General features: G+C 39.3%; 4 protein-coding genes across 6 annotated transcripts; 2 read left to right on the plus strand and 2 right to left on the minus strand.

Annotated features, from left to right (window-relative positions):
• Positions 1-271: 271 nt before the first annotated feature.
• On the plus strand, positions 272-946 carry LOC120556700 (G-protein coupled receptor 84-like). The gene is made up of 2 exons (XM_039796376.1): positions 272-685; positions 797-946. The coding sequence occupies exons 1-2, from the start codon at positions 272-274 to the stop codon at positions 944-946; spliced, it is 564 nt and encodes a 187-aa protein (XP_039652310.1).
• Positions 947-3,304: 2,358 nt separating this feature from the next.
• LOC120556777 (G-protein coupled receptor 84-like) lies at positions 3,305-5,551 on the plus strand. Its single transcript, XM_039796501.1, has 2 exons — positions 3,305-3,429; positions 4,046-5,551. Exon 2 carries the CDS (start codon positions 4,054-4,056, stop codon positions 5,287-5,289), a length of 1,236 nt encoding a protein of 411 aa, XP_039652435.1. The 5' UTR covers positions 3,305-3,429; positions 4,046-4,053; the 3' UTR covers positions 5,290-5,551.
• Positions 5,552-7,029: 1,478 nt separating this feature from the next.
• stat2 (signal transducer and activator of transcription 2) lies at positions 7,030-19,453 on the minus strand. 2 transcript variants are annotated; one of them, XM_039798193.1, is made up of 24 exons: positions 19,174-19,449; positions 18,274-18,405; positions 18,032-18,176; positions 17,328-17,423; positions 15,967-16,059; positions 15,790-15,868; positions 15,559-15,638; positions 15,303-15,454; positions 14,200-14,358; positions 14,015-14,104; positions 13,419-13,478; positions 13,299-13,319; positions 13,115-13,208; positions 12,849-12,896; positions 12,569-12,652; positions 12,308-12,406; positions 12,058-12,193; positions 11,720-11,772; positions 11,221-11,306; positions 10,971-11,107; positions 10,662-10,850; positions 10,388-10,442; positions 10,078-10,169; positions 7,030-7,848 (listed from the first exon to the last, which is right to left on the minus strand). In XM_039798193.1, exons 2-24 carry the CDS (start codon positions 18,402-18,404, stop codon positions 7,616-7,618), a joined length of 2,412 nt encoding a protein of 803 aa, XP_039654127.1. In that variant the 5' UTR covers position 18,405; positions 19,174-19,449; the 3' UTR covers positions 7,030-7,615. The 2 variants fall into 2 exon arrangements, with proteins under 2 accessions (XP_039654127.1, XP_039654128.1); XM_039798194.1 differs by lacking the exon at positions 10,078-10,169 and having other exon boundaries at positions 7,646-7,848; positions 19,174-19,453.
• Positions 19,454-20,626: 1,173 nt separating this feature from the next.
• On the minus strand, positions 20,627-23,624 carry apof (apolipoprotein F). 2 transcript variants are annotated; one of them, XM_039798861.1, is made up of 2 exons: positions 23,326-23,624; positions 20,627-22,686 (listed from the first exon to the last, which is right to left on the minus strand). In XM_039798861.1, the coding sequence occupies exon 2, from the start codon at positions 22,647-22,649 to the stop codon at positions 21,354-21,356; it is 1,296 nt and encodes a 431-aa protein (XP_039654795.1). In that variant the 5' UTR covers positions 22,650-22,686; positions 23,326-23,624; the 3' UTR covers positions 20,627-21,353. The 2 variants fall into 2 exon arrangements, with proteins under 2 accessions (XP_039654795.1, XP_039654794.1); XM_039798860.1 differs by having other exon boundaries at positions 20,627-22,689; positions 23,326-23,622.
• Between the last annotated feature and the right edge of the window lie 1,841 nt (positions 23,625-25,465).

A 25,465-nucleotide genomic window follows, 5' to 3' on the forward strand; every position in this document is an offset into this window, starting at 1 on the left:
TAAATTAAACAGATTCAGATGTAATACATATATATATGTATATATTATATATAATAAGTATGTGCTCATGGCAGCATCTACAGTTTATTTAGTTTAGAGAGAGAAGCCATGATAAAACTGCAGGCTTTCACTTTAGTTATTTAAGTTGATAAAGACGAAGCTGATGTTGCTCCAAGCCCGTTTCTCCTCATAGATGTTTGTTTACTGATGAAGAAGTGTATAATTATGCAAACTTATATACCAGTCAAATAACTGGAAACAATACTTATGTATGTATGAAATAATACTTCTGGTGTGCACATGCAGCTTCCATCGTACCAGGGTTTGTCATTACTTTTTTGTGGGTCTGGGCTGTGTTGGTGTATTCTACTTCCTCATTTACAGACGTGTCAGGATTGCAGCACAAGCTCTGCTCCGCTACAGGTTCAGCCGCCGGTCCTCCAGGAAGAAACCAGCATCTTCAGCACAAGGGACTGATGACAGTGGTGTAGAGAGTGGCACGGCAAAGACATGCAGCTGTGAGGTGAGCAGCCAGATGGATTTAACCCAAAGTATGGATGAGATCACCTGTGAAAAATCCTCCAAATCTGCCCAGACCTCTGCCAAGGCCCTAAATTCATCAGCAACCAATTTTCCCCCTGAGATCGTCCCAACATCGCCGTCAACCACACCTGCAACATCCTTGGTTCACTCTACAGCCTCAGGAGATAAGGAAATAAAACTGGTGACACGCATGTGCTTCACTGTTTTCTGTGCTTTGTGTTCTGCGTTGTCTTGCTCATGTTGCCCAATGTAGCAGACAAACATAACCGTGCCCGAACAGGTACTGCACATGTTCTGTGCAAATCTCACGTGGCTCAACAGTTGTATCAACCCCATGCTCTATGCTGTCATGAACAGACTGCTGCACCATTCACCTGCCTCTGGACCTGGTGGTCATCACTGAGATCCTAAACTCCTGGAACTTAAAGTGATGTTTCTTTTCATATATTCTTTTATGTTTTATAATGAAAAAAATTTACTGTGACTTGCATTCAGTCACTATCAACTTTCAGTTGTTTATTTTTTTAAGTTACTTAAACATACTGTAACACATCTGGAGACTCTGAGGAGAATGGGACAGAAAAATAGAGTGACACAGAGATCAAAAAGTGGCTGATGTTATGCCACTAGTGGTACTGCGGCATTAATAGATCCCATGGCGGCTCATGTCGCTCACTACAGTGGCCAAAACAAACTAAAACTTTACACTATAAAAAAAGTTTTATTTTTGGCATGTTTAATAGTAGAACGTGATCACACATTACATCATAAAAAACTCCATGTCGCGGAACATTAACCAGGAATACGTATGGCATAACATTATTTATGATTCACCATAAATATGCTACGTTGCTTTGAAGAGTAAATGGTTTGTGGCATAAGCACAGTCTGTGGGCATAAGCCGCTACGGTGGCTAGGCTAACAATAGCCATGTCAGCTAAGGGTAGCTCTAATATTAGCTTTGGTTACATCGGCACGGAAATATGAAATTACTGACATTAATGACAGTTGCCTACCACTTCCACCTGCCGTTAGGAATCGCTCAGTATGTGCTCGTGGAACACAAGCGGAGTACCACTACAATGAACGGCACGTATACCGCTGTACGAGCGACATACCCGCCAGGGGATCAGCTAAGCGCTCTACCACTAGTGGCATACCAGCAGTCACTTTTTGAACTGCCGCGCTACTGGAAAAATATTATATTGAAGCACCTTCCATTGTGAGATCTTAACTAAAGGAGTCAACTCACTAAGACTCATAGTGGATTCATTTCCTAGCAATCTCAATATCCACCTTTGTCTTTTCCCTTGCTTACAAATTTTACTATTTTACTATCTGACTTAAAAAACAAAGTCTCTGTTTTCATGTTTTTACATGTTAATTTCTGACATTGTTCATTACATATGCAAAGCATCAATGTCAACAACAAATTCCTACTTGGTTACACATAGTAGCTGCATTTTAGCAACACTTTAGCTCTGTTCTTGTGACCTAAAGGGAACTAGTCACTGACATTTTCAGTACTTAGTCTACATTTGTAGCCTACGACTGAAGGACTGTAACAGGAGAAGAGGTCATCCTCTGTTTGGTTGGTGTAGTTCATCAGCATTCTGTCAACTAACTGGAATCATAATGTAGGTTAGCTTCTAGGTACAGAATGGTCTATAGTTACCCGTTTTACAGGAACAGGAAGTCTATGTGCAGCAGAAAAAGGGTCAAATTGTGTGTTAAAGCATTTAATCACATGTGAGTATCACTAAATCAGCACAGTTGCAGTGAAAAAATGATGAAGAAATTCATACACTAGAGCACTATGCTCAAAGTTTGCCCTCACTGTCTAAGGAAAATACAGTAACTGTGGGAAATATAATTTAAGAGAAATTATGAGCAAAAGAAACTAGTTTGTTCAGTGTAACTTCAGTTAATGGTTCCCCCACTCAAATGGTTTCCCTGGTGACTCCCTAGATTATTTCCCAAATGACCACTAACAAACCAACCATGTGCCAAGCACGTGATTTTTCAATAGGGAAATTGTTTAAATATTAAAGACTGCCAGCCATGTTTTCCCAACTGTACCACTATGCACAACTGAATAGAAAGGTTTTGGTGTCTTACTGTAATGGAACAGTTTCAAAAGCACAGATTATATGATAAACTGTAAGACCATAGCAGCAGGTATTTGCATTACCTGCACATTTTTGCTATACAAGCTACATGCTCGCAGTCCCATACAAAGACTGTGGAAACAATAGGACTAAAAGAATCTGAGTTATGTTACAGAAGTACGACTAAAGACTAAAGGTCTGTGTGATATTGGCCTATACAAACAAACTTTCATAAATATATGACAAGCATTTATAAGTAGTTTTCATTTGACTTTTTATGTATATTTCTTTTCCTAACGTAAATCGTATAGCCTATTACAACTTATTTTAGTTGTACAAATACTCCAATATTATGATAATGTGGGTACACAACACGTTAAACAAAGTAATGATCAAAATAGTTCATCTACTGAGGTGAAGTCCTGTTTTGTTTATACAGTACCTTGTGATAAGTGACGCACGTGCAGTATGCAGACATAATAGAATAAAACATATTTTGCTAATATTTTCCCCTTCTTTCCACATTTTGTTATACTATTTGAAAGAAAGTGTTCTTTAGGAAATACGCAAGATCTCGCTTCCCTAATTTAGACATGAACTGGAAAACCCCTACTTCTTACCGTTTCATTATGTAGAGGGGTATTTAAGCAATACAGAGGATGCACATAAAATGTAACACCAGCAGGAAGCCAGACATTCAGCGCACCTGATCACTGAAGAGAATGACATAGATACACATCAGCAATTAGTAAGACTGGCAGAAATCTTCAGCTTTAAGGTGAGAACGTCCTGTGTTTTGTTTTAAAATAGGGGCTTTTACTTGCCTTTTTTTTATTATTTTTTTATCAAAAAGATCCCTTAAATCCCTTGAAAGGGTTTTTTATTCTATGTTTTATCAATGTTATATATCTTTGTTATATATAATGTTATAGCTTTATTGTATGCAATGTTTCATTACTTGAGTCATAATCTATGTGCATAATCCACTTTAGTGATGTGAATGTATAAAGTGGATGAAAAGAGTTTAAATGAATATCAAATAATTTCAGAATTTTTGAGTAACTGTAAAAAAGGGCAACTCTTTTGAGGTCATACACAGGACTTGTTACTATTTTGTTCCTCTCTTATTCATACTTAATTTCATTGGCCAATGTTACAAAATTATTTGTGCTTGCCAGACTGTATTTTAGGTTACTAGAGCCACAGCAGTTGTAAATTATATTACATTTGATTAAAAATGAAGAAGAAGAAAACTTGAAAACAAAGGCTTCTGTCATAGAAAGGTCTTTGTTCAAAAGGAAGTGGTGAACCACTGTAAGGACTGGGTTTCCGTTTGAGTTTTTACTTTCCATGAGCAGTACAAAGAAGCTAACCTATATTATGATCCTGGTTAGTTGACAGAATGCTGATGAACTACACCAACCAAACAGAGGATGACCTCTTCTCCTGCTACAGTCCTTCAGTCGTAGGCTACCGGTACTTTGCTGTGCTGTGGGGATGTGCTGTGACCATCACTGGTACGGTGGGGAACCTGATGACCATTCTGGCCTTCGCCTTAGACCCACGTCTGAGGACTCGCTTCAATGTGCTCATCATCAACCTGGCTGTAGCTGATCTCCTGTACTGCACCGTACTGCAGCCCATATCAATTGACTCCTATCTACACCTCAGGTGGCGCAGTGGTCAGCTCTGGTGCAGCATCTTTGGCCTGCTCCTCTTCCTCTCCAACTCTGTCTCCATTATCACCCTCTGCCTGGTAGCGGTGAGCCGATATCTACTGGTCACAAAGAGGGCTGTGTTTGACCGTGTCTTCTCTGACCGTGGTCTTATCCTACTCCTGATCTCAGCGTGGGCACTGGGCTTTGCCAGCTTTGGCCCTCTCTGGCCTGTTTACGTGTTTGTGCCACAGGTGTGCACATGCAGCTTCCATCGTACCAGGGGTCGTCCTTACAGCACCATCTTGCTCTTTTTCTACTTTTTTGTGGGTCTGGGCTGTGTTGGTGTATTCTACTTCCTCATTTACAGACGTGTCAGGATTGCAGCTCAAGCTCTGCTCCGCTACAGGTTCAGCCGCCGGTCCTCCAGGAAGAAACCAGCATCTTCAGCACAAGGGACTGATGACAGTGGTGTAGAGAGTGGCACGGCAAAGACATGCAGCTGTGAGGTGAGCAGCCAGATGGATTTAACCCAAAGTATGGATGAGATCACCTGTGAAAAATCCTCCAAATCTGCCCAGACCTCTGCCAAGGCCCTAAATTCATCAGCAACCAATTCTCCCCCTGAAACATTACCTTCAACCACACCTGCTCCGACCACTGCAGCACCCTCTTCCCAATCAGCAACTTCAGGAGATGATGACGAATTTAAGCGTGTGACACGCATGTGTTTCACAGTTTTTCTCTGTTTCGTGTTCTGCTTTGTCCCCTTCATGTTGCTCAACATAGCAGACAAACAAAACCGTGCCCCACAGGTACTGCACATGTTCTCTGCAAATCTCACGTGGCTCAACAGCTGTATCAACCCCATGCTCTATGCTGTCATGAACAGACAGTTTCGACAGGCCTACCATGTGCTGCTCACCAGGGCTGCTGCACCATTCACCTGCCTCTGGACCTGGTGGTCATCACTGAGATCCTAAACTCTTCATCCTAAAGCTTAAACTTGCCTGATGTTCATCCTGATGTAAACCCACTATAATAATATTATTATTGTGAAATACACAGACATAGGCATCTACATTCAGCCACTTTTAACTTTTAAGTTGCTTTTCTGTTACATTTGTGTTTCATTAACATTTCAGACTGCATTTGCAGTTTGCCTTTTCAGTATATTATGTATGTACAAGATTACATTATGTGTTTATGTCATGTATGGAATAAAGTCTATTTTGTAATATATAATCCACTGTTGCATTCATAATGTTGAATTAGCCAATAACCACTAGTAGTTTTTTCTGTGTCTATTACATCATATGAGAAACCACCAATGTTACAAAATCAGCACAGGATTCTCGAACACAATATACCTTATTTAAGTAATTCCGGAACTTTTGACTGTGTCTCAACTCTGCATTGCCTATTACATACTGGTAGTACATGACTAATGCCTTTGTTTGACATATGGGTGGAATATGCTTGTGTATGCATGTTTGAGTTGTGTCAAGGCATTCTATCTATTTTTGACCCTCTAGGCATTGTTGTCAAAGACACTGAACCTCGAGTCCCGGCAGCACTATTTTTGGCGGTGTGTGCCATTAAAGTTTTAACACCTGGCCTCTGGACTTAAAAGTTCAGTCAGGTTCAACTTTGACCTTTCTATGTGCATCCCACAAAATTACGAAGCCTGTAACCTGAAAGCAATGGCAAAACATAACACAACACCACCTTAAAATCCTCAAATGGGCCAACCAAATTTATGGATAATAAACAATGGCACTTTTTTGCTACCTGGCACATGTTGGTGACAAAACACTACGTTACACCTTGCCTCCACACAACGCACTATGTGTCTCACCAGGCTGTGAGCACAGTTCATACCTCTGATCATGAGTAGAGGGCCTTACAGAACCTACAACTAGTGGGGCAAAACATTTTAATTCTGGCCTGAAAATGGTACCATTTTGTTACCTAAATTAAGAGTTTATCCCCTGTACCATGTCTATTTTATCTCGGAGTGCCCAGGCAGCTGAGCGGTTTAAGGTGACAACCATGAGTCACAAGGGACCTTTGTTGCTTTTAATTTTTAATTAATTTTTTTAAAGAAAGAAAGGGCATCTCAAACTCAACTTGTCAAGCATGGACTGAGAGAGCTTTGATTGGCCGTACAGTATTAGTTTTCAAAGTTTTGATGAGACAAACCTTTAGCATGTTCATCATTATTATTCTGTCATGAATTTAACTGGTTGGTAAGTGGAAATATATGTGGAAAAATTACTGCACCTTTAGATCAATAGATTATAAGTAATTTATTTTAAAGTGATCATATTATGCTTTTTGGCTTTTCCCCTTTCCTTTATTGTGTTATATATCTTTTTGTGCACGTTATAGGTGTAAAAAGCCCAAAGTCCACCCCAAAGGGACTTACCATCTCCAACAGAAAACATTGTTCACAAACTGCTCCAAACCGCTGTATTGTATTCGTGCGTTCTCTTAATACATCCATGAGTTCATAAAACTACTTTAAAAGTTATAAGAGAACCTAAAATCTCAGTTGAGATAGAGAAATCTTTTTTTAACATAGTTTGATTACGATTTGGTGCTGCAGTCTAAAATAGGCTCTGCATCATAAACAAGCTACCGTGAACATAGAATTATGATATAAAAAATATAACACCTCATTTGTTAACATTTCAGTTATTAATAAAAGGAACATACAATCAGTCATTTTATTTCACTTTTATTTGTGATAAAACATTTCAATTTGAATCAGCAGGTTAATATAAAAACATATAAGTTAAAGGGAGGAAGTGCCATATGTCAGTACAATGTATCACAAGCTTTAGGTGGCAACAATATAGTATCTAAGCAACCACAAATGGACTCAAAACAAACATTAAAACAATAAACTATGTGCAGTCTGCGCAATGTACTCTACAATAGCTACAAAAGAGTTGAAGATGCATGATAGTTAATGGGTCTACTACAGGTGCCTGGGACAGTAGCGCCGAGATCAAAAGGTGGCCGATATGCCACTAGTGGTACAGCGGCATATGCGGATCCCATGTGTGGTATGCTGCTTGTGTTCCACTGGCACATACCTTTCCTAATGACAGGTGTGGCTTGAAAGAGGTAGGCAAGGATAGTGAAATGACTTTACTGCTGCTGTCAAGTATTTCATTCTAAGAAAGAAAACTATTATACGTTGATTTGCTACGTATCCTACAATTTTATGACATTATTGTTGTAAGTTGAGTTAAGCTAATTGTAAATGATACAGTGGTTTGGTTAAATATACACAACAGAGGCTTATTGGAAAATGCTTCCACAGGATTGTGGGGGCTGGCAATTACTAAACCCTGGAAGACTAAAATCAGCCAGCCCCAGCTCATCTTGCATGAGGTCAGAGTCAACGAAGAGGTTGGGGTTGTTGAGATACATCAGTAAATCATCTTCTGTGGCTGCAGCGGAGCCAGACAGCATGGGATCAGGTTGATACGTTTCCAGAGGTGACTGCAGAGGATGAGGACTCCCGTTTTGTTCTGAGAGCAGAGAAAGAGAGAAAGAGAAAGATACTAATTCTGCTTGTCATGGCTGTATTATTTATTTCTGGTACTGCTTTCACAAAAATATGATGTGCTATGCAACCCAAAAATACAAAAAATGTAATTACAGACTGGTAGGATTTGATTTTGCGGAAGATTCTCATGAATTGCATGCAGTGATACTGGGTTTATGTTTAATGTTTGTATTTTCTTTTCAGTTTGTTCAACTTGTTTAATAGCTTATTTAAAAGTTCTTACTACCTTTTGTAAGTCATAAAGGAATTGTTAAGCATGTATACACATTTCCTTTCTGGCAGAGAGATAAATGAGAAGATCGATACCATTCTCATATTTGTCCATTAAATATAAGCCAACAGCTGGCTAGCTTATCTTAGCTTAGCTTAGCTCAGCTCAAAGATTGGAAATGGAGACAGCTAGCCTGGCTCTGTCAAATTGATAAAAAAAATCTGCCAGCCAGCTAAAGTTCACCGATTAATACGTTAAAGTGATGGTTCAGAGTCATTTCACCATAGGGTCCTTTGCACCATGACCTCGAGCCAAACAACCCCCCTGAAGCTTTTTTCACCTGGGTCGAACATTGGGTTGGACATTGGAGTTAGCGTTATCAGCTGATTAGCTTAGCCATGGGCTAATGGATCCACGTTTGTATCTCGTAAATGACCCCACTAATAATGCCCGAAATGATACCAAATTTCTACACTAGTACAAATAGGTTATGCACTCATAAAACGATGGATTGGAAAGTTTGTAAGTACACCAGAAGTTTATGTAAATAACACTTGCCTGTTGGCTTCTGCTCTCTGCTGCTGCTGCTACTGATGCTGCCATGGGCAGTAAGAGTGCTTAGGGCTGTCTACAAATTACAACATCGAAAAGAGATACAACAAAAATATTTAATAATTTAATGATTAAATAAGGTAATGTCTCCAAACTTACCTCAATTATTACTTGTCTCCTGCATAAGACTGTGTAACTGTGGTTAGTATGCCTCTAAGCACTTTCGTCTTACAGCAGCAACAACAACAGCAGAGAGCAGAAGCCAGCAGGCAAGTGTTATTTACATAAACTTCTGGTGTACTTACAAACTGTCCAATCCATCGTTTTATGAGTGCATAACCTATGTGTACTAGTTTGGTATCATTTCGGGCATTATTAGTGGGGTAACTTACAAGATACAAACCGGGATCCATTAGCCCCTGCGCTAAGCTATTCAGCTGATAACGCTAACTCTCCCAATGTTCGACCCAGGTGAAAAAAGCTTCTGGGGGGGTTGTTTGGCCCGAGGTCAAAGGACCCTAGGGTGAAATTACTCCGAACCATCACTTTAATAACTACTTTTTGGTTCTGAGCAGTTGCCAGGCGACCACATTCAGATGGATTCTCACAATATCACCAGATCACGAGAGAGAATCGCTGAATCACGTATCACACAAAAATCCATCTTGTCAGGCTTCAAGTAATGCATTTGTGTCCAAACAGCAGTGGACCGAACCAATCAGCATCCGGTGAGGAGCTACTGGCAGCTAAGGTTGTGGTTTAGATGTGTGTGACGGCGGCGACTGTTGGTTCTACAGACTAAAAGAGAAAAACATATTTCCTCAAACTTTTCTATACGTGTCTTTTAAAACCCTGAAAAATATATTTAATGGATTGAAATGTAACCACTGTAAGATCAAATGCTATCGCTACCACAATTACTCCTAGTGATAATACTAATAATAATATAGCCATATTATCTTTGATTTCATGATTGATCATTACAGGTGGTATTGTTTCCTATGGCTATGTGCTGTTTTCATTTTACAGTGTCTTTCAATTGATGTTAATAGATAGACCATGCAAAGTGTTAAAGTATTCAAGCATCAGAAGGGAGAATTAAAATGCAATACAAATTTAAATTAACATGTCAGTAACATTTTTTTCTCAAACCAATCTTCGCACCTGTTAGATCATATGTTCAGTAGAGCAGACTACTGTATACATGCATGCAGTAGAAGCATCCCACAGCCCCACGGGATGTTAGTTAGGAGTTAAACAATTTCATAGCTGTCGCCTGACATCTATCTAGACAGCATCTTCCCCACTGACTTCCTACCCCACAAGGCCAAAATAGAGAGGGGAACACAGAGCTCTGTGACAAAGGGAGAGCAATTTGTTGGATGAGGTTTTCAGCTGGATGGGACAGCAAGGAGAGCCATGACTCACCAGCTGCCTCTCCAGACAGGCCATTCATTGGCTCCAGGCCTTCACCCTGTGCCATGTCAGAGGACATGGGTGACCTAGCCTCCAGTGTGTTCCTACATGACCAATGACAAACAGTCATTACAACCAGTTGCTCATGTCATGACATAAAAAAGGGCGTGGGTACACTACTTCTTAGATGAAGCAAGTGCACTTTTAGTTTGTAGTTGTTGTTTCTGTAGAAATACATTTGCAATACAAAGGACGATTTTGTATTAATTCAAACAAGCAAGACACTGTAAACCAGCCTGGAGAAAATTAATAATATACTTACTCCTTGGAAACAAACACTAGTTTGGTTTTGATGTACTTTATGTAAGGACTGTCACCTGAAAGAGAATGAGTCATGAATGAATTTGAATAAATGTGTCCTATTCATCCACAACACCATCATTATAGTGTAATTATACCCATGATTACTGCAAGGCAAAACATAATTCAAGTAGCATTAACCAAAACAGTAAATGGCATGTGAGCGGTGTTTCTGGCAAATTTGTTTTCCAAAAATGTTAAAGTGGCAAGCTAAAGGGATCAGCAAAAACACTTACTTCCACTCCTCTCAGAGTAGTATTTTCCGAAAGCCTCGTCTTTAGGGGTGTTGGGATATAGGTAGAGCAGAGGATTTTCTGGGATATTTTCAGCTTCTAAGATCTGGAAATTCCTGATGATTTCATGAAACGGGATCTGGCAGAGGTCAACTTTGGTGAAGGGTTGGACTGTCTTTACATCAGGCTCACCTACAAATAGACAGTGGTAAAAGTAAGTTTAACTTATCCAACAGGACGCTTGTTTGTCTACATTGTAACAATATCAAAAGAAAAAAAATTAAGAGTCATTATGAAATAAAAATATCTCACCAGTTATGGTGGTGTCTACCCAGGAGAAGGTGATTCCTCCAATGACACTTTCACTGAAGCGCAACAAGAACGTGCCTCTTTGTTTCTTCTTCAGGAGGGACTTCTCTTTGCCTTTGCTCACAAAACCCATGATGAGGCTACAGTACAGATAAAACGTCTTACATAAAACAAGAAACTTCTCCCAATTCCCAGGAATTAAATGCATGGGGTAAACTGCTATGTATTAAACCAAGATTAGACTAAAACACACCCTTCCCTCCACAGGTCTTCAAGGTACGTCTTCACCATCACCAAGATGCCATCAAACCACACCCAGAAAGTGTCAGGAGTATTTTCCTGTAACAAAAGGTGTGGCATAGGTCATCAATTCACACCTACAGTACATTCACTAACCATGTTTGATACCAGGAAGCTGACATGCACATTAGCACTAAACACAAAATAAATTATGGGAATTCAGTCGTTAGTTTTGCAGATATTTGGTCATAAATCTAAATATTGAACAAACTAACATAATATGATGGTGGCTCTAGAGGAAGAAATCAAGATATCACTAAAACAGCGACAATTCAGCTCGAGGGGTGACAGGAATGTTTGTACCAAAAGTAATGGCAATCCTTCCAGTTGTTGTCGACATTTCACTCAAAACCCGAAATTCATGGTGACACCAGATGGAAAAGTCACGGGATCACCAAAGTTGAGATATTCTGAGTCGAATTGTTAGGGTTTCTAGGATTCAGTATTCTTACCTTGCTAAATTTTGACCAAGGTACTTTATGGGTGTCATAGTTCTGCTGCTTTCCTGGTGGGATAGAAAAAAAGATGCATTATACAACTCTCATTCACTGACATCATCTATAATAAATCATGCATTTTTGCTGTATTGAGGTTGTTTTTTTATTTTATCTTTAAATGTAAAACCAATCAATTAAAGATGCATTTTAGTAACTTGTGTCAAAATTGGATCAAGGTGTTTCCTGACATTATGTTTGACTGACAGATGAATGAATGTGGCTCTTTTTATAGACAGAACTGCAAAAATAGGCAAAGACAAGCAACTGAAGCAGACCATAGAAGCAACATTTACCAAAGAGTCTGTGTGCAATCATTTCCAGCTGAGCCTCATTCAGACCACGTTTAGTGGCAGCGAGAAACTGCCAGCTCAACATCTCTCCAAACTGCAGCCAAGGGGCTGCAGCAGAGTTGGCGAAGAACAACACATCCTGGAAAACAGACCCATATTAACAAATATATACACAACTGATTTCCAATACTTTCTTAGCACAGGTAAACTGCAAAATGCTACATGTTGTGTGTTAGTCATGGGGATCTCTCACCTTGGTGTCCAGACTGAGCAGGTTGAACCAGAGGACAGACGCCCAGGCGCTCTGCTGCTGGCTGGAGTTGGAAATGATGACCACCGGGAGGGAGGAGGCCTGCCAAAAAACACAAACAACTTAAATTTAGGTCATATTTCCATTATCAAGACAATAAAAACAATGATATTATGCTTAATTTGTATATAGAGCACATGTAGTGTAATGGCATGGTTTATAAAGCTAGCCACGTTACAAGAAAAGAAGTAGAAGAAACTCCACCTGCAACTCAACCGACAAGCCTTTCAGTTCAAATACAGTGTTGAAGTAGATGATGTGCAGCTCCTCTGTAACACTGAGAGAAATCTATCAACACCAACACACACACACACACACACACACACACACACACACACACACACACACACACACACACACACACACACACACACACACACACACACACACTATTATTTGGTTTTTCACATCTTCTTGAATTATGACTTACTGAGATAAACTGTAAGCAAAGGTTGTATCTTCAGGACTGCCGAAGTCAACTCACATCACTGACTCCCTTGCCGCCACCTCCAGACTTCTGCTCCTTCAGAGTCTATGGACAAATAAGGTACACGAAATTAGTCAAACAATAATATTACCACCTGCTGGAGACTACTTTATGTGTGTACTTGATAAAGTAAACAGTTAAGTATTACATGATTTATCCTTCAGATGTCAAAATTGTATTAAAGGACTTATATCCAATTGTTGATACAAGTTTCCTCAGTTGTCATTTCATATTTTTTCTCTTTTCAAATCTTTATCACTCACAAGATGTCTGAAGTCTGCCACCATGCCTCCACTCTGGCTCTCTGCCATGTTCAAGGCCTTAATTTTGGTCCCCAGAACATTAAAACGCCGATATCTACAAACATACAGTACAAAGTTTAGTTAAAACAAATTCACAGTTCTTCTAAAATTAAGGGAAGCTAAAGTTATAAAAACAAATATTCACCCTTTGATCTGAGGAGCCTCCCTAATTTCAAGGGGGAGAAAAACAGAGCAGTGACCACAGGGGGGCAACAAAACATCATAATGTGTTGTTTAAAGTCAAGAACTAAAGGAGGAATCTCACCTGTCCATAGATACATCAACTTTCATGGAGTGGTTCAGCTCAGGAAATTTAACAAGAAACCTGAAAAGATTATGTCAGGTGTAAGATTTTAGAACTATTAAGATACTAAACAGTAAAATATGAAAAACAGGAATATAGGTATGCTCTCAAGGTTATAATATAGAACAAAATAAGTGTGATGGATCAAAGTCACATTTGGGAAAAGAATAACAGAAGGCTTTGCAGAAAAGCATTAATTTATCAAGATTCTCCTTATTATTCTCATATTAGTTAAGAACTGCTGTAATGTCTATGTAGTGAACTACAATCCACTACAGGCCAAGTGAACTGAGGTTAGGTGAGTTTAGCTCCACTACAACCCTCTGTTATGATCTGTTTGTGTAGCTTAAAGTACATTGTGCTCTTTCAAATGTCTTGGTTGCTTCTTGTCAACTATCATACTAATAACTGCATATTTATTTATGAAAAGTGATACTGATTATCACATTACAATGAAGGCATTGGTCTATAGATAGTATATAGATGATGTTACAAACATGTACTTAAATTCAAATAAATACTTAGCATTGTACGGTTGCCTGGAGTGGCACACTGACCTGGTCTTGACAGAGAACTGGACGTTTGTGCGGAGCACCAGGGGTCCTTTCCCCTGAGGCATGGACGGCTGAGTCTCAACCACAAAGGAACTTCAAGAAATAGTAAAACAATGGTGTCAGGAAATTTCACAAGGGAATCATAAGAGAGCAAGAGAGTGAAAGGAAGGGTTTCCTAAAAGAGAGACCTTTTGAGTAAGTTTTTTAGAAGAGTATCTGCTCTCCTCTGCAATACAGGTTTTTGGGCCTTCACAGGGTCGTTGTCATAGGACACTTTCCCTACCAGCTCCTCCAGCTTACCAAGAAACTCTCGCACCTGGAACAGACACACTGCCACACAGGTGAACCTACAAAACAAGAAGAAAAGAGCAAAAGTGATGATGTTCACACCAGTGTTAATTTCGTTAACGAAAACTATGAAAATATATATTCATCAACAACCTTTGTTTCCATGACTAAGACGAGACAATGACGAGTTGCACCAATGTACTTAAACACTAACTGGGACTACATCAACATGCAATATTGTTGACAAAAGAAGATGAGATAAAAATATAGTTTCAAAAATTTAAACTTCAAATTCACAATAACACACAATAACTCTCTTTATTTTCATTGACAAAAAAAGAGAAGACTGATTTTCTTTCAATGCAGCAGTTTTGTGTCTTGTGCTGTGTGCGTCATATCTGGACAAAATCTGCGGCACGCACACACGCAACTTTTTTTTGCCGGTGCCAATTGTCTCTCATAACGAGACTGGTGGATGCATGTATTATGTAAATAACCCTGACCCAAGCATCACTAATTATTACAATTAGGAGGACTCAAAGTAACTGCAAAGCTGCATTCTTAATCATACAACCTGTGTTTTTAATCAGATAATTATAAGACAAAATCTTATGTGAAAAGTTAGACTAAAATGACAAAATAATTGGTTTGGGCTAAATTAGATTGACTGAAATGTTCAATATAATCTGAAAAATAAGTAACACTAGTTCACATAAGTCTCAGAAAATGGAAAAAAGACCAACAAATTAAGACAAAAAATTTGATAATAGTTGTGGTGGGATTGGGGAAGTCTTAAATACAGCATATAAAACAGTATGTTTTTCTCCAGACAGAACGTGCTGGGCTCAGCGCAGCAGCAGCGCGTTGAAAATCATTTGCAACGTAGTGAGCCATTAGAAATAATAGGTTGCAGAGCGCAGCGGTGCTGTTTTAAGTCTGAAAGGTCTTCCACAGTAAATGCCAAAGATTAAAACTGATGTGGAACAGATGGAGATGAACATACCACTTTTCTAGCTGATCCAGACAAACATTGTCTGGAGCGCCAATGCAGGCTTTCTGCTGCCTCCTCTGCCACTCCACCAGCTCCTTCTTCACCAATATGTCGATCAGGTCATCAGTTCTGTCTAGGCACTTACTTAGGTCTGACAGTGTGCTCTAAGAAGGTGATTTTATGAGACACAAATGTGTTATTTTTTTAATTCGGAAAAGAATTGGCCTGAAGAGATGGTGTTATGTAAAAAAAATTAATAACTCCATACCTTTCTACATTCATTCAGTCTGTTGACAAGTAACTGAAGAACTTTCATTTGTTCCTTCTTCACAGCCTCATCTACCACAGCTGTATAACCATTTCCACAGAGGGATCACAGTTTCCATATAAGACAGACCAAAACAAGAGAGAACATGAAGCTGTGATTCATTTTATTACTCATCCTCAGAGACCATTATCACAGTATGCAAATATAACCAGAACTTTTTAATTTGCTTACCTTCCATCTTGTGAGTTTGGTATTTAAAATCAAATTCGTCTTGCTGCTCCTCCAGACATAACATCGTATGTTCAATGCACTATATCCCAAAAGTTCAGTGGAGGGAAAAATGAATCAACTGTACTATCTTTCAACTACAAAGCACAACATAATGGCATAAAGCAACATAATCTGCACCTGCACTTCATTCTTGAGGCCAGCTATTTTACGTTCAAGGTCCCTTTGGCTGCTTGTCTCCATGGCTTCCGGCTCTACACACAAAAACTGGACCTGCAACAAAGCAAAGGAGTAGGAGGAGCAGGTATAGAGATTAAAAGTTTTTCAGATGTGATACTGAGTAATATTGCTGCAGTGCAAAGAATAAGTGTGAGTGAAAGTGGCAGTTAAAACATATCACTGCTTGGTGGAAAACCGTTGCTTTTTAGCCCACACACTGAGTCCTGTTGTATGTTTTCAGTACATGTGGTGCTTTCTAAATAACGATCAAAAACCATTTTTCAGAACTACTGAAAACATATAACATATAATGGAAATTCACACTGGACACCTTCAACATATGCGTTATACTAACAAAAGCTTTAATTAAAGTTATGAATTAAGTAACAGTACTGCAGACACACAGCACATCCACTTTTGGTGACTGACCAAATGAGTAATTTGGGAAAAAACAGCCAAAACAATGTGACCATATTATCATGGCAATGTGACCATATGATAAAATGTTCGTTTGTAAAAAAAAAAAATAAAAAGGTGACAACTGCCCTTTTCTAGAGCAAAATGTGTGTGAGGGCTGGGCGATATGACAATATAAAAATGCCATTGCGTTGTCGAAAAAAACAGCGGCCGAACTGCATTATGGCAATATTTACGCCATTTGGATGGCGCTTTACCATGTTTACCATTTTGACTCTAGGGGGCCTTAGAGTCAATGCAGGGGGCCTCCAAATTAGTTTTTTTTCAAAAATTAAAAAGTCTTAACATGAATCTAACATATTATCAAATATACATCCCCACTGATGATAGGGTTACTGGCCTATAGGTAAGGTAGTCACTAAGGTAGCCATCTACAGATACAGGTAATCCTAAAAAGTCACTGTGCCACATGTATGTTTTTTTAACATTAAAACATGATTTATAAAATTATGGCAACATTTTTTAGGCTATTTTAATAGCTTAATATTCTATGCAAAAAAGGTATGTATAAAAGGTTTTAGGCCACGCTACATGTCATTTTAGGCCCAGTTTTATATGCAACTTCATTTTATACAATATATGAAGTAGGGGGTCCCTGCTCCGTCTCTCTTTCAGTTAAAGGGTCCTTGGCTTAAAACACATTGAAGACCCCTGATATAGAGTATTTATTTATTGAATTACCAGAAAACATGCTATATCGTTAAAGAGTTATGAAATGACCTATATAAGATTTTGGCCATGTTGCCTAGCCCTTATGTGCGTAACTGTTTTCATTTACATGCTGCTTTCATTAAATATTGTATGAGCAAGCAGGGTGTGTCAAGTTGATGAAATGTCGCCTCAACCTGTTCAGCCAGATCAGCACTCTGCAGAATTTCCTTCTCTTTTCCCAAAAACCACAGGATTGTGTTTGCCAAGGCACAAGGTTCATCCAGGTACTTCTGTCAGGGGAGATAGGTCAGATGGATATCAGAGTCAAAGTTAATTACTTAAAATGATCAGCACAGGCAGGAGCAAGAACACCTGGAATGTTGATTTAAAGGTGCCCTGCCATACAAAACCGTTTTTACTTGCATTTTTTGAAATATGGTAGGTCCATATGTGTTTGTGTTATGTTGTGAATGTGAAAATGAACTGCTACCTCCTCTGTCAGCTCTAGCCACTGACAAGAAATAAGCAGAGAAATCAGTCCAATTACAAAAGCTGGTCAATCTGACATCATGTTGCCTGAGCCCCATTACTATTCATTAGCTCGCCCAGTTGCGCTGGGTAAAGGATGCTGACAGCCAGGCTCTCATTGGCTAGCTGTTAGCCAATCAGATTCAAACAGTTTAGCTTGTTGAATATTAATGAGAACTGGCAGAAATTGAGCTGAGTCTTCCTGTAGGCTTTCTATACCACGCTAGAACATCTTTAAACAAGGTAACCAAGGCATTTTTTCCACAAAATTTTTTACAGAGTCCATGGTAGAACCACAAAGTAATGAAATATGTGTGGCAGGGCACCTTTAAAAAAAAAAACACATTCCACAAATCCCATCCAGACAAACCTGAAAGTTCTGTTTATAGCGTCTTATGTTGTGCTGCAGTAACAATGACTCCTCCTGAACAAATCGGCTGTGTTGTATATCCAGATTCTCCAGCAGGACCTGGAATAGCACCATGGCAAAGTCATGGTCCCGTGCTGCTCGTTGCCTGAAAAACAAATGAACAAGATACAAATAGCGGAGTGTTTTTCAAATTTTACTAATTTACTGTGATCATTGGATGATAAAAAAAAAGATGAGATTACCACTCCTGCTTCTCTATCCAGGCTGACAGGTAGTGCCGCACATCCATAGGCAAAGCATCCCTGTCATAGAGCTCATGTAACTGCTGTGTGTACGCAGCAGGCAGCTGCCTCAGTCTGTCCCACTGAGCCATCCTTTGGTTGATCAGGGGAAACGCCAACATGCACACAAACAGAAAACCACAATAATTGCTAAACAGTATGAGGTCATAAAAGCCACACCAAGAACAAAGTGCGCATCCACACTGCTGAACATTAACCTTCTGTAAATAGGGGCGTCTAGCACGCACTGCACGATCCAGCTGATAATACACAGCAGACGCTGCAACGTAAAATTGCATTAATGTCCACACTAATATTCTACAAATTCGTGAAATCGGGTACATTAACCAAAAAGAAGAAGGTTATTGTCTACCGGCGGTCCCCGACGGCGGTGACGGGACGCCGCACAGAGCTCCAGAGAGCCGGGGATAAAAGCAGGCAAGCGGGTGTCAGATCTGAGCACCGGAACGAAACACCGATAGTATGATAATAACATCCAAAACACAAGATCTCAGTGGTTTCTGTTACATGAGACATACTTTTAAAGTATATGTATTTATAGATATCGTTTTTTATTTGGACGGCCCTTAAAAGACAGCGCCATTAGATTAAAATGTGACGGGTTCATACGTAGTCTGTAACGTTAATCGACAGTTGAAGGAGCAAAATGCAACTCTCGAGATGGCCTGTGACAGCTACTAGCTATGCTATTTTGTGACATGTTTTGACTGCAAATGGTGTTATTATGTTTTAACAAGCCATTGGAAGTTGAGACCGAGTACACTTCATTTGTATGTTCGCCAAACTGTCAGTCAACAGCGCAGATATGGCCGATCCATTAGTAACAACACATTTACTCACCTTACTTTATGCTGTCAGTCCAAGTGCAACTTGAAATGTAGCTAGTTAACGTCAGTAACAACTGTTAGCTAACTGGTCATTTAAGACAGGCGCATATCTTATTTCTAGCGTTACTAGCTAACGTTAGCTGTAGCTGCTGTTAGACGTTGGTAAAACAAAACAACTTCCAAAAGTAAGCGTATCAATGTTATTTCCTTAATTTTTGTTTTCTCAATCATTGGATGTCTACTTATCCCTCCCAATTGGTTCTTCTGAAGATAACCATGGGCACCATTTTGGCTCTGACAAAACTGCAGTTAAGGCAGTTAAGAGCCGAAATGTCCGAATAAAGTAGCACAGTTTCCTCGTGAGCTCAGAGCTAACAGCTCATTGGTCGATACGGACACATAACAGCACGCGCTGTTGGTACACTTTCACGTCAATCTGTAGCGAGGGGGAGTGGTGAGCAAAATAGAAACTGATGGCCCAATCTGAAACTTTCACGAGAAATGAGGTTGTGAAAGTGATAAAGTGATGCACTGGTTCCAAATCAACAAACAGCTAAACAGTTAATTGTTTCTGATAAACCAGTCAGAATAACAAACTACTATATAGTTTGATCTATGTCAATGCATGATATTTGATACAGTGGCCTATTGAGTTAATATTTGTACGTACAATCTCAATAACAAAAGATCGAGTAGGTTACTTGCTAAAGAGCAAGTACTTAGAAATTGTACTTCAGTAAATATAGGCTACTTATTAATTATTTACCACCACTGCTACCAAATAGCCATTTCAAAAGATGTATGTGTGCAATGGGTATCAGTTAAATTAAATTAACAATTTAAAATAATAACCCTAGTGCTATTTTACTCGTTTTCGCACTCAGCTAATCGGCTCTTATTGGATATTACAATAATAACAGTAGCATTTAGTTTACTCATTCCTTTCTTCATTCCAGCTCCCACTCTCCCCAGTAGGTGTCATACTTGCCACACCGTTACAGAAAATTAATTATTAAAATCAGCCATGCAGAAACTGTGAAAGGAATTGTAGAAATTCTGGGTTCCTGATTTTAAATTTGTCCATTACAACCCCCACCCCCCTCAAAATGTATGGTCTTGCCATAAAAAAAACTGAGGTTATCCTTCTAGACAAACACACGTTATCTAACATTATGAAATAGATCATAATGTAGCTCTTTTAATCAAATCAAATCCCTTTCCACCCGGAAGCAGGCGTGTGTTCTGTACTGGGCTTATCTGATTAAACAACATTCAGCTTGATCCTTATCTCTTTCCACTAGATTTAGAGAGCTAATGTGATATGTTTTACCTACTGTATATTTTAGGTATGACTTTGGTTTCATCAAGATGACCAATTTTATGAGAAATTAAGACTAGCTACTCTGCAATACAAACAATGAGTGTGTGAAAAACTACCACAATGACAGTCACTGTATACACACATATTGATTTAATATACAATTTATTGACATTTGAAGAAAAAAAGAATATAAAAAAACAAAATTTAGTGCTCAGTCTAGTGTCCCTGCAATTAACACCAGAGGTGGGAATGTAACTCTGACCTGACAAAACGTTATAATGGAAGAGAAGAAAACATCAAGAGTGAACAGAAGAACAACATTGGTTGGAAAGAAAAATGAAAGTCTTGAGGGATTGAAGGTTTAGTTTCCTGAGACCAGTTCTTCTTCAAAAATGTCTGCTTAATATTTGTTCAACTATCTGTTTTACACAAAAGCAGCTATTTTTCTACAAGGAAAAAGATTGTTAGTTTATGTTACGTTATGACCATACTCATTATATATATTTATATATATATATATATATATATATATATATATATATATATATATATATATATATAATTGACATTGTTTACAATTAATGTGTAATTTAATTAAGTTTTTACTTTAACTGAATTTGGCTAATTAGTTTACAAAAGGAAAAAAAAGAAAAACAATTTTTCTCCTTTCAAAACTTGATAATTGCGTGAGTAATGCAAAAACATGTAATCTTGTTTTCCAATTAATCTTAAATCTAGTAAACCGATGTTACTCTTCAAACATGTCAGTTAACAAACACTGATCCTGTGTCATCGTTTGAAAAAAAGGTATGAACTAATTATAACAATATTTATTGCTAAAGTTTCACAGCCTGATTTATTGATCCTTCTGTCTACTGGATGGTGATGATGCCCTCCTCCCAGCTGAACTGGTTCACCAGCACATCGTCTTCCTGCTTCATGGAGTTGAGCAGATACTTGACACCAGCTTTCACACCGGTCTTCATCCCTGCACCCAGGGCGTAGCCTGCCACCCCGGCAGTTCCCCCTGTGGCGACCATGAGAGCATCCGTGCCGAGGTCAACCGCACTGAGGATGGCTCTCTCCTTGGCTGTTTCAGAGCAGTTGACTGAAGCATAATACACAGCTGTTCCGAGGTTGTAGAGGGTGCTGACTGCAGGGATCCACTCCATCACGTTGTACACACGCTCCTCGCTTTTGTTGATGCAGCTCCTCTGGGGGCTTCGCTTCACCCGACGACCCGAAGCAGCGGAGGTATAAACGTGGTCCTCTGCGCTGCATTGACGGATCCAACATTCAGACACTGTGGATTCAGAGGGCAGGACGCGGCTGCCTTTCTTAAACACTGCCTGGTACTTCCCAGGTTTGAGTAGTGCACTGCTGGTCACACCAGCACACAGGACTCCCAGTCTCTCGCAGGTGCCCACAGCCTCCTCTAGATCACCTGTGGCTCCTTCCACAGCTTTTCCTGCCAGTGTGGTTCCCCTCACCCTGGTCCAACCCTCACAATGCCCTTCCTGCTTGGAGGAACCTTCTCCCACCATGGCCAGCTGCTGGATGTTAAACATCACAGCCTCTATGTGGCGCCCTGCTTGATCCCTTCCCGAAGGCGATGCTGCTGATGCAGGTGCAGGCGTAGATGCAGACTTGCTCATCCTCCTCTCTATCAGACCCTCCACCTCCATCAGAAGCTCCTCTGTGTCCGCCACTCCCAGCAGGCTGTACAGCTTAAGCACCAGGGTCTGAGCCTCTTGTGGGCAGCCTGCCACCACCAACACAGGCACTAAAGAGAGACCCAGGAGCTCCTGGGGGAACATGGAGGATGATGGGTCGTCCACGGTGCTAGCAGACAGCAACTCCTCACAGCTGACATTCCCCTGAAAGTGGAGATGATCTTGAATCTGCCCCTGAAGGTTCACCCTGAGGACTGACATTATATGTTTGGCAGATCGAATAGGATCAGGTTTTTCTGCAGCTGAGATACCGAGCTGGGTTTGGGATCCCAGAAGAGACTGATGATCCTGTTTGGCTGTCTCCTCTCCCCCTTCATTGAAGTCAGCTCCTGGAAGCGTAATGTTTCTCCGCGCAAGAGGAGGTGGGACCCTGCACAGAGCCTGTTCATTCAGCAGGAGCTGGAACACAATCAGCCACTTCAACTTGGAGTACATCTTTCCAGTCTTGTTGGAGCTTTCCCCCCCCCCAAAGCTTCTACATTAAACACAGGAGAAAAGAAGAAGAAAAACAACCCAACAACATAACAAATGAGTTCTCATTGTACTGTAAATTCTGCAGCCAAGTATGTTTGTCTTTACTTTCACGCAGAGATTATTTGGCTAGTTTCGGCTAGAGACAGTTTTGTGGCTGCACCTGTTTCACTGCAGACTCTATAAACATGTTAAATGACTCATTACTCTTATTCTGTAATGTTTCTAGTGTCACAATTAGTCAATTGTCTATGTTGTTTGATTTCAGAATTGTAATCCAGTCTGCTTGCAAAAAGTAAAATATACTTATTGAATAGCCTATTTTAAAATCTTGAGCAGGAACATTGATGAAAAACAGAGTTTGTCCATCTGTGACTTTAGTTATGAGTAAAATAATTACTGAAAAACTATTCCAGTGTCAAGATTATCACATTAAAGGTGATTTTCTTTTTACAAACAAAAGAAATCTATATTTTAAAATGTTTTCAGCAAAAACAACGCATCCCATTAGCCTTCACACTCAGCTTATCCTTTCTTTTTCTGTACTATAACTACAACTAAAAATAGAAATGTTCCACCCAAAACATTCAAATTTCATAGAATTTTTTGATGCTGTGGCAGCTGTGTTTCCAGCACCTACCTTAATAACAATCAGATGTGGAGTCCAGTGTAAGTAGAGTGTGTGACTAAGATGGCTTCAGCATGTAGGATGCTTTTTGTTTTCCTTTTTCCCCTTTCTTTTCCTCAAAACATGCATAGCAATCTTCTTTCTCTTTGCCTCCAATGAGAATCTCCTTCTTTACAGATGACATCCCACAGCCCTCCCTCTGTCTCATCTGTCTTTCAGCTCCCTCGTCTCTTTGGCCTCATTGCTCAACAGGGAGATCAGGGCTTGAATATTGATTCACGTGGGGAAAGTCCATGTGTTTTGAAGCAGTTTTGTTTGTCTGCCCTGCTATCCTCTCATCCCCCCATCCCTCTGCTCTCACTCTCACTCTCTCTCAGTCGGTAGGTTTTGTTTTTGACCCAAATACTTGAAAGAAATCTCCCCTCATGCTGTGAGCAAATTTATCAAGACAAGTGAGAAAAACAGGGGGCTATCTGAAGTAAAGACTGAACTCATTCACAGAAATAGTAACTGGAATATACTGTATGCTATACAAAACTCTACTTCAAAATGTATGAATTTTTGTTACTGCAGACCTGTTCACTCTCTATGCATTTTTACATCTAAACACATCACTTTCCTGAACTAACTTTATTTATAAAAGAGCTTCTTTATAATAGAATATAATAATAATAATAATAATAATAATAATAATAATAATAATAATAATAATAAATAGGTTGTCTACTTTTTTGCATGAACAAAGGCATACATTTGTCTTTGGTTTGCATGTGCAAAATCTGCTATTAAAAAAAGTACATTAAAACACATCCAAACAGGACACATTATAACACATTTAAATAAAAACACAATACACAATAGAAGCTATGAGCACCAGGTACTCAATGGTAAGGACTGAATCAAGGTTAAATAAAAGTGCTGCGTGCAGAGGTAGCAGGCTGGCTTCAAACAGTGGCCTTACTGATAAAGATATTGTATGGTAACTAGGGCAAACATTGTTTTCTTTGCACAGAGGACTCTGTACCTTTGCCCTGAGGCCTAAGTTCTTTTATTCTCCAAAGCCCCATTTGCTCACACTGTAGAAACCGTTGGTAAAAGTCCATCTCTTTGGCAATCAGATCACCCAGAATAGCATGACTTTGCCCTGGAGCAGGCCGTAGCAGTCCTATGAAAACTATGTATCTATAACAAAAAAGTAAAGATTTCATGAGATAATAAAAACAGCCCTGTTTTCAGATTTGTAATCCATTTTTTTTTTTTAATTAGCTCTAGAAGTAGGATACTTTTAAACATTGAAACACTAATGTGTCAGGTTATCTAAAACGAAAATCAGAATTGCCAAAGTGGAGATACGTGGTTTTCATTGGATAGCAATGATACACATCAGTGTCAGTTAGAAATGTGACCTAAAACTCATTGTTTTTATTCAGATCTAGATCTAATCGTCCTGTATTTTATATGTGCACTGAGGAGGATGCAGAAGTTGGAGTGACAATTTTATCCAATAAAAAATAGTGTAGTTTTCTCATGCAGCCATAAAAAACACTAAAGACGTTCATATCTACAGAATTTCTTAAGCAGCATTCATGCTTTTTTTTTGTTTCTAGTTTTATTTGCTCTGTGACCATTACTTAAAGAATTTTGCCATGTACTCCTCCTCACTCTTATCATACCTCCCTCCCTTTTTTTATCTTAAACACACACACGGCACTGAGTCCTTGTCTTAGTCCTGACAATTGTGTTACTATAATGCATAAAATTAGTGGTTTGCGGGTCAGGACTTTATTTTGTTTTGGCTGTGCCGATTGTCTCTCATAACGGCACAAAATCTACTTAAATCTGGGAAAACCTCTTACAGTTTGCCTAAGGCTTAAGCAAACTGTAAGAGGTTTTCCCAGATTAAAGAAGTAAGGTATTTGTTTGAGGTGCTTAACCATAGACATGAACAACATTTAGTTGAGGTTTTGGAGGTATTGGCACCAAGTATTATCAAGAAAGGTCTATTCTCTACTTCTCTACTCCTATTAGAACATCTGCATTTACAGTATTATTGTAAAGGGATGTTTTAGTCTGTGGCACGTGTAAAAATATGCTGCATTTGTGCTAAGTGTACTTCTCACATCAGCGCATTTAAGGGGCTGAGACAGAAACA

Source organism: Perca fluviatilis, chromosome 4, assembly GCF_010015445.1.
Source record: "Perca fluviatilis chromosome 4, GENO_Pfluv_1.0, whole genome shotgun sequence".
NCBI lineage: Eukaryota > Metazoa > Chordata > Actinopteri > Perciformes > Percidae > Perca > Perca fluviatilis.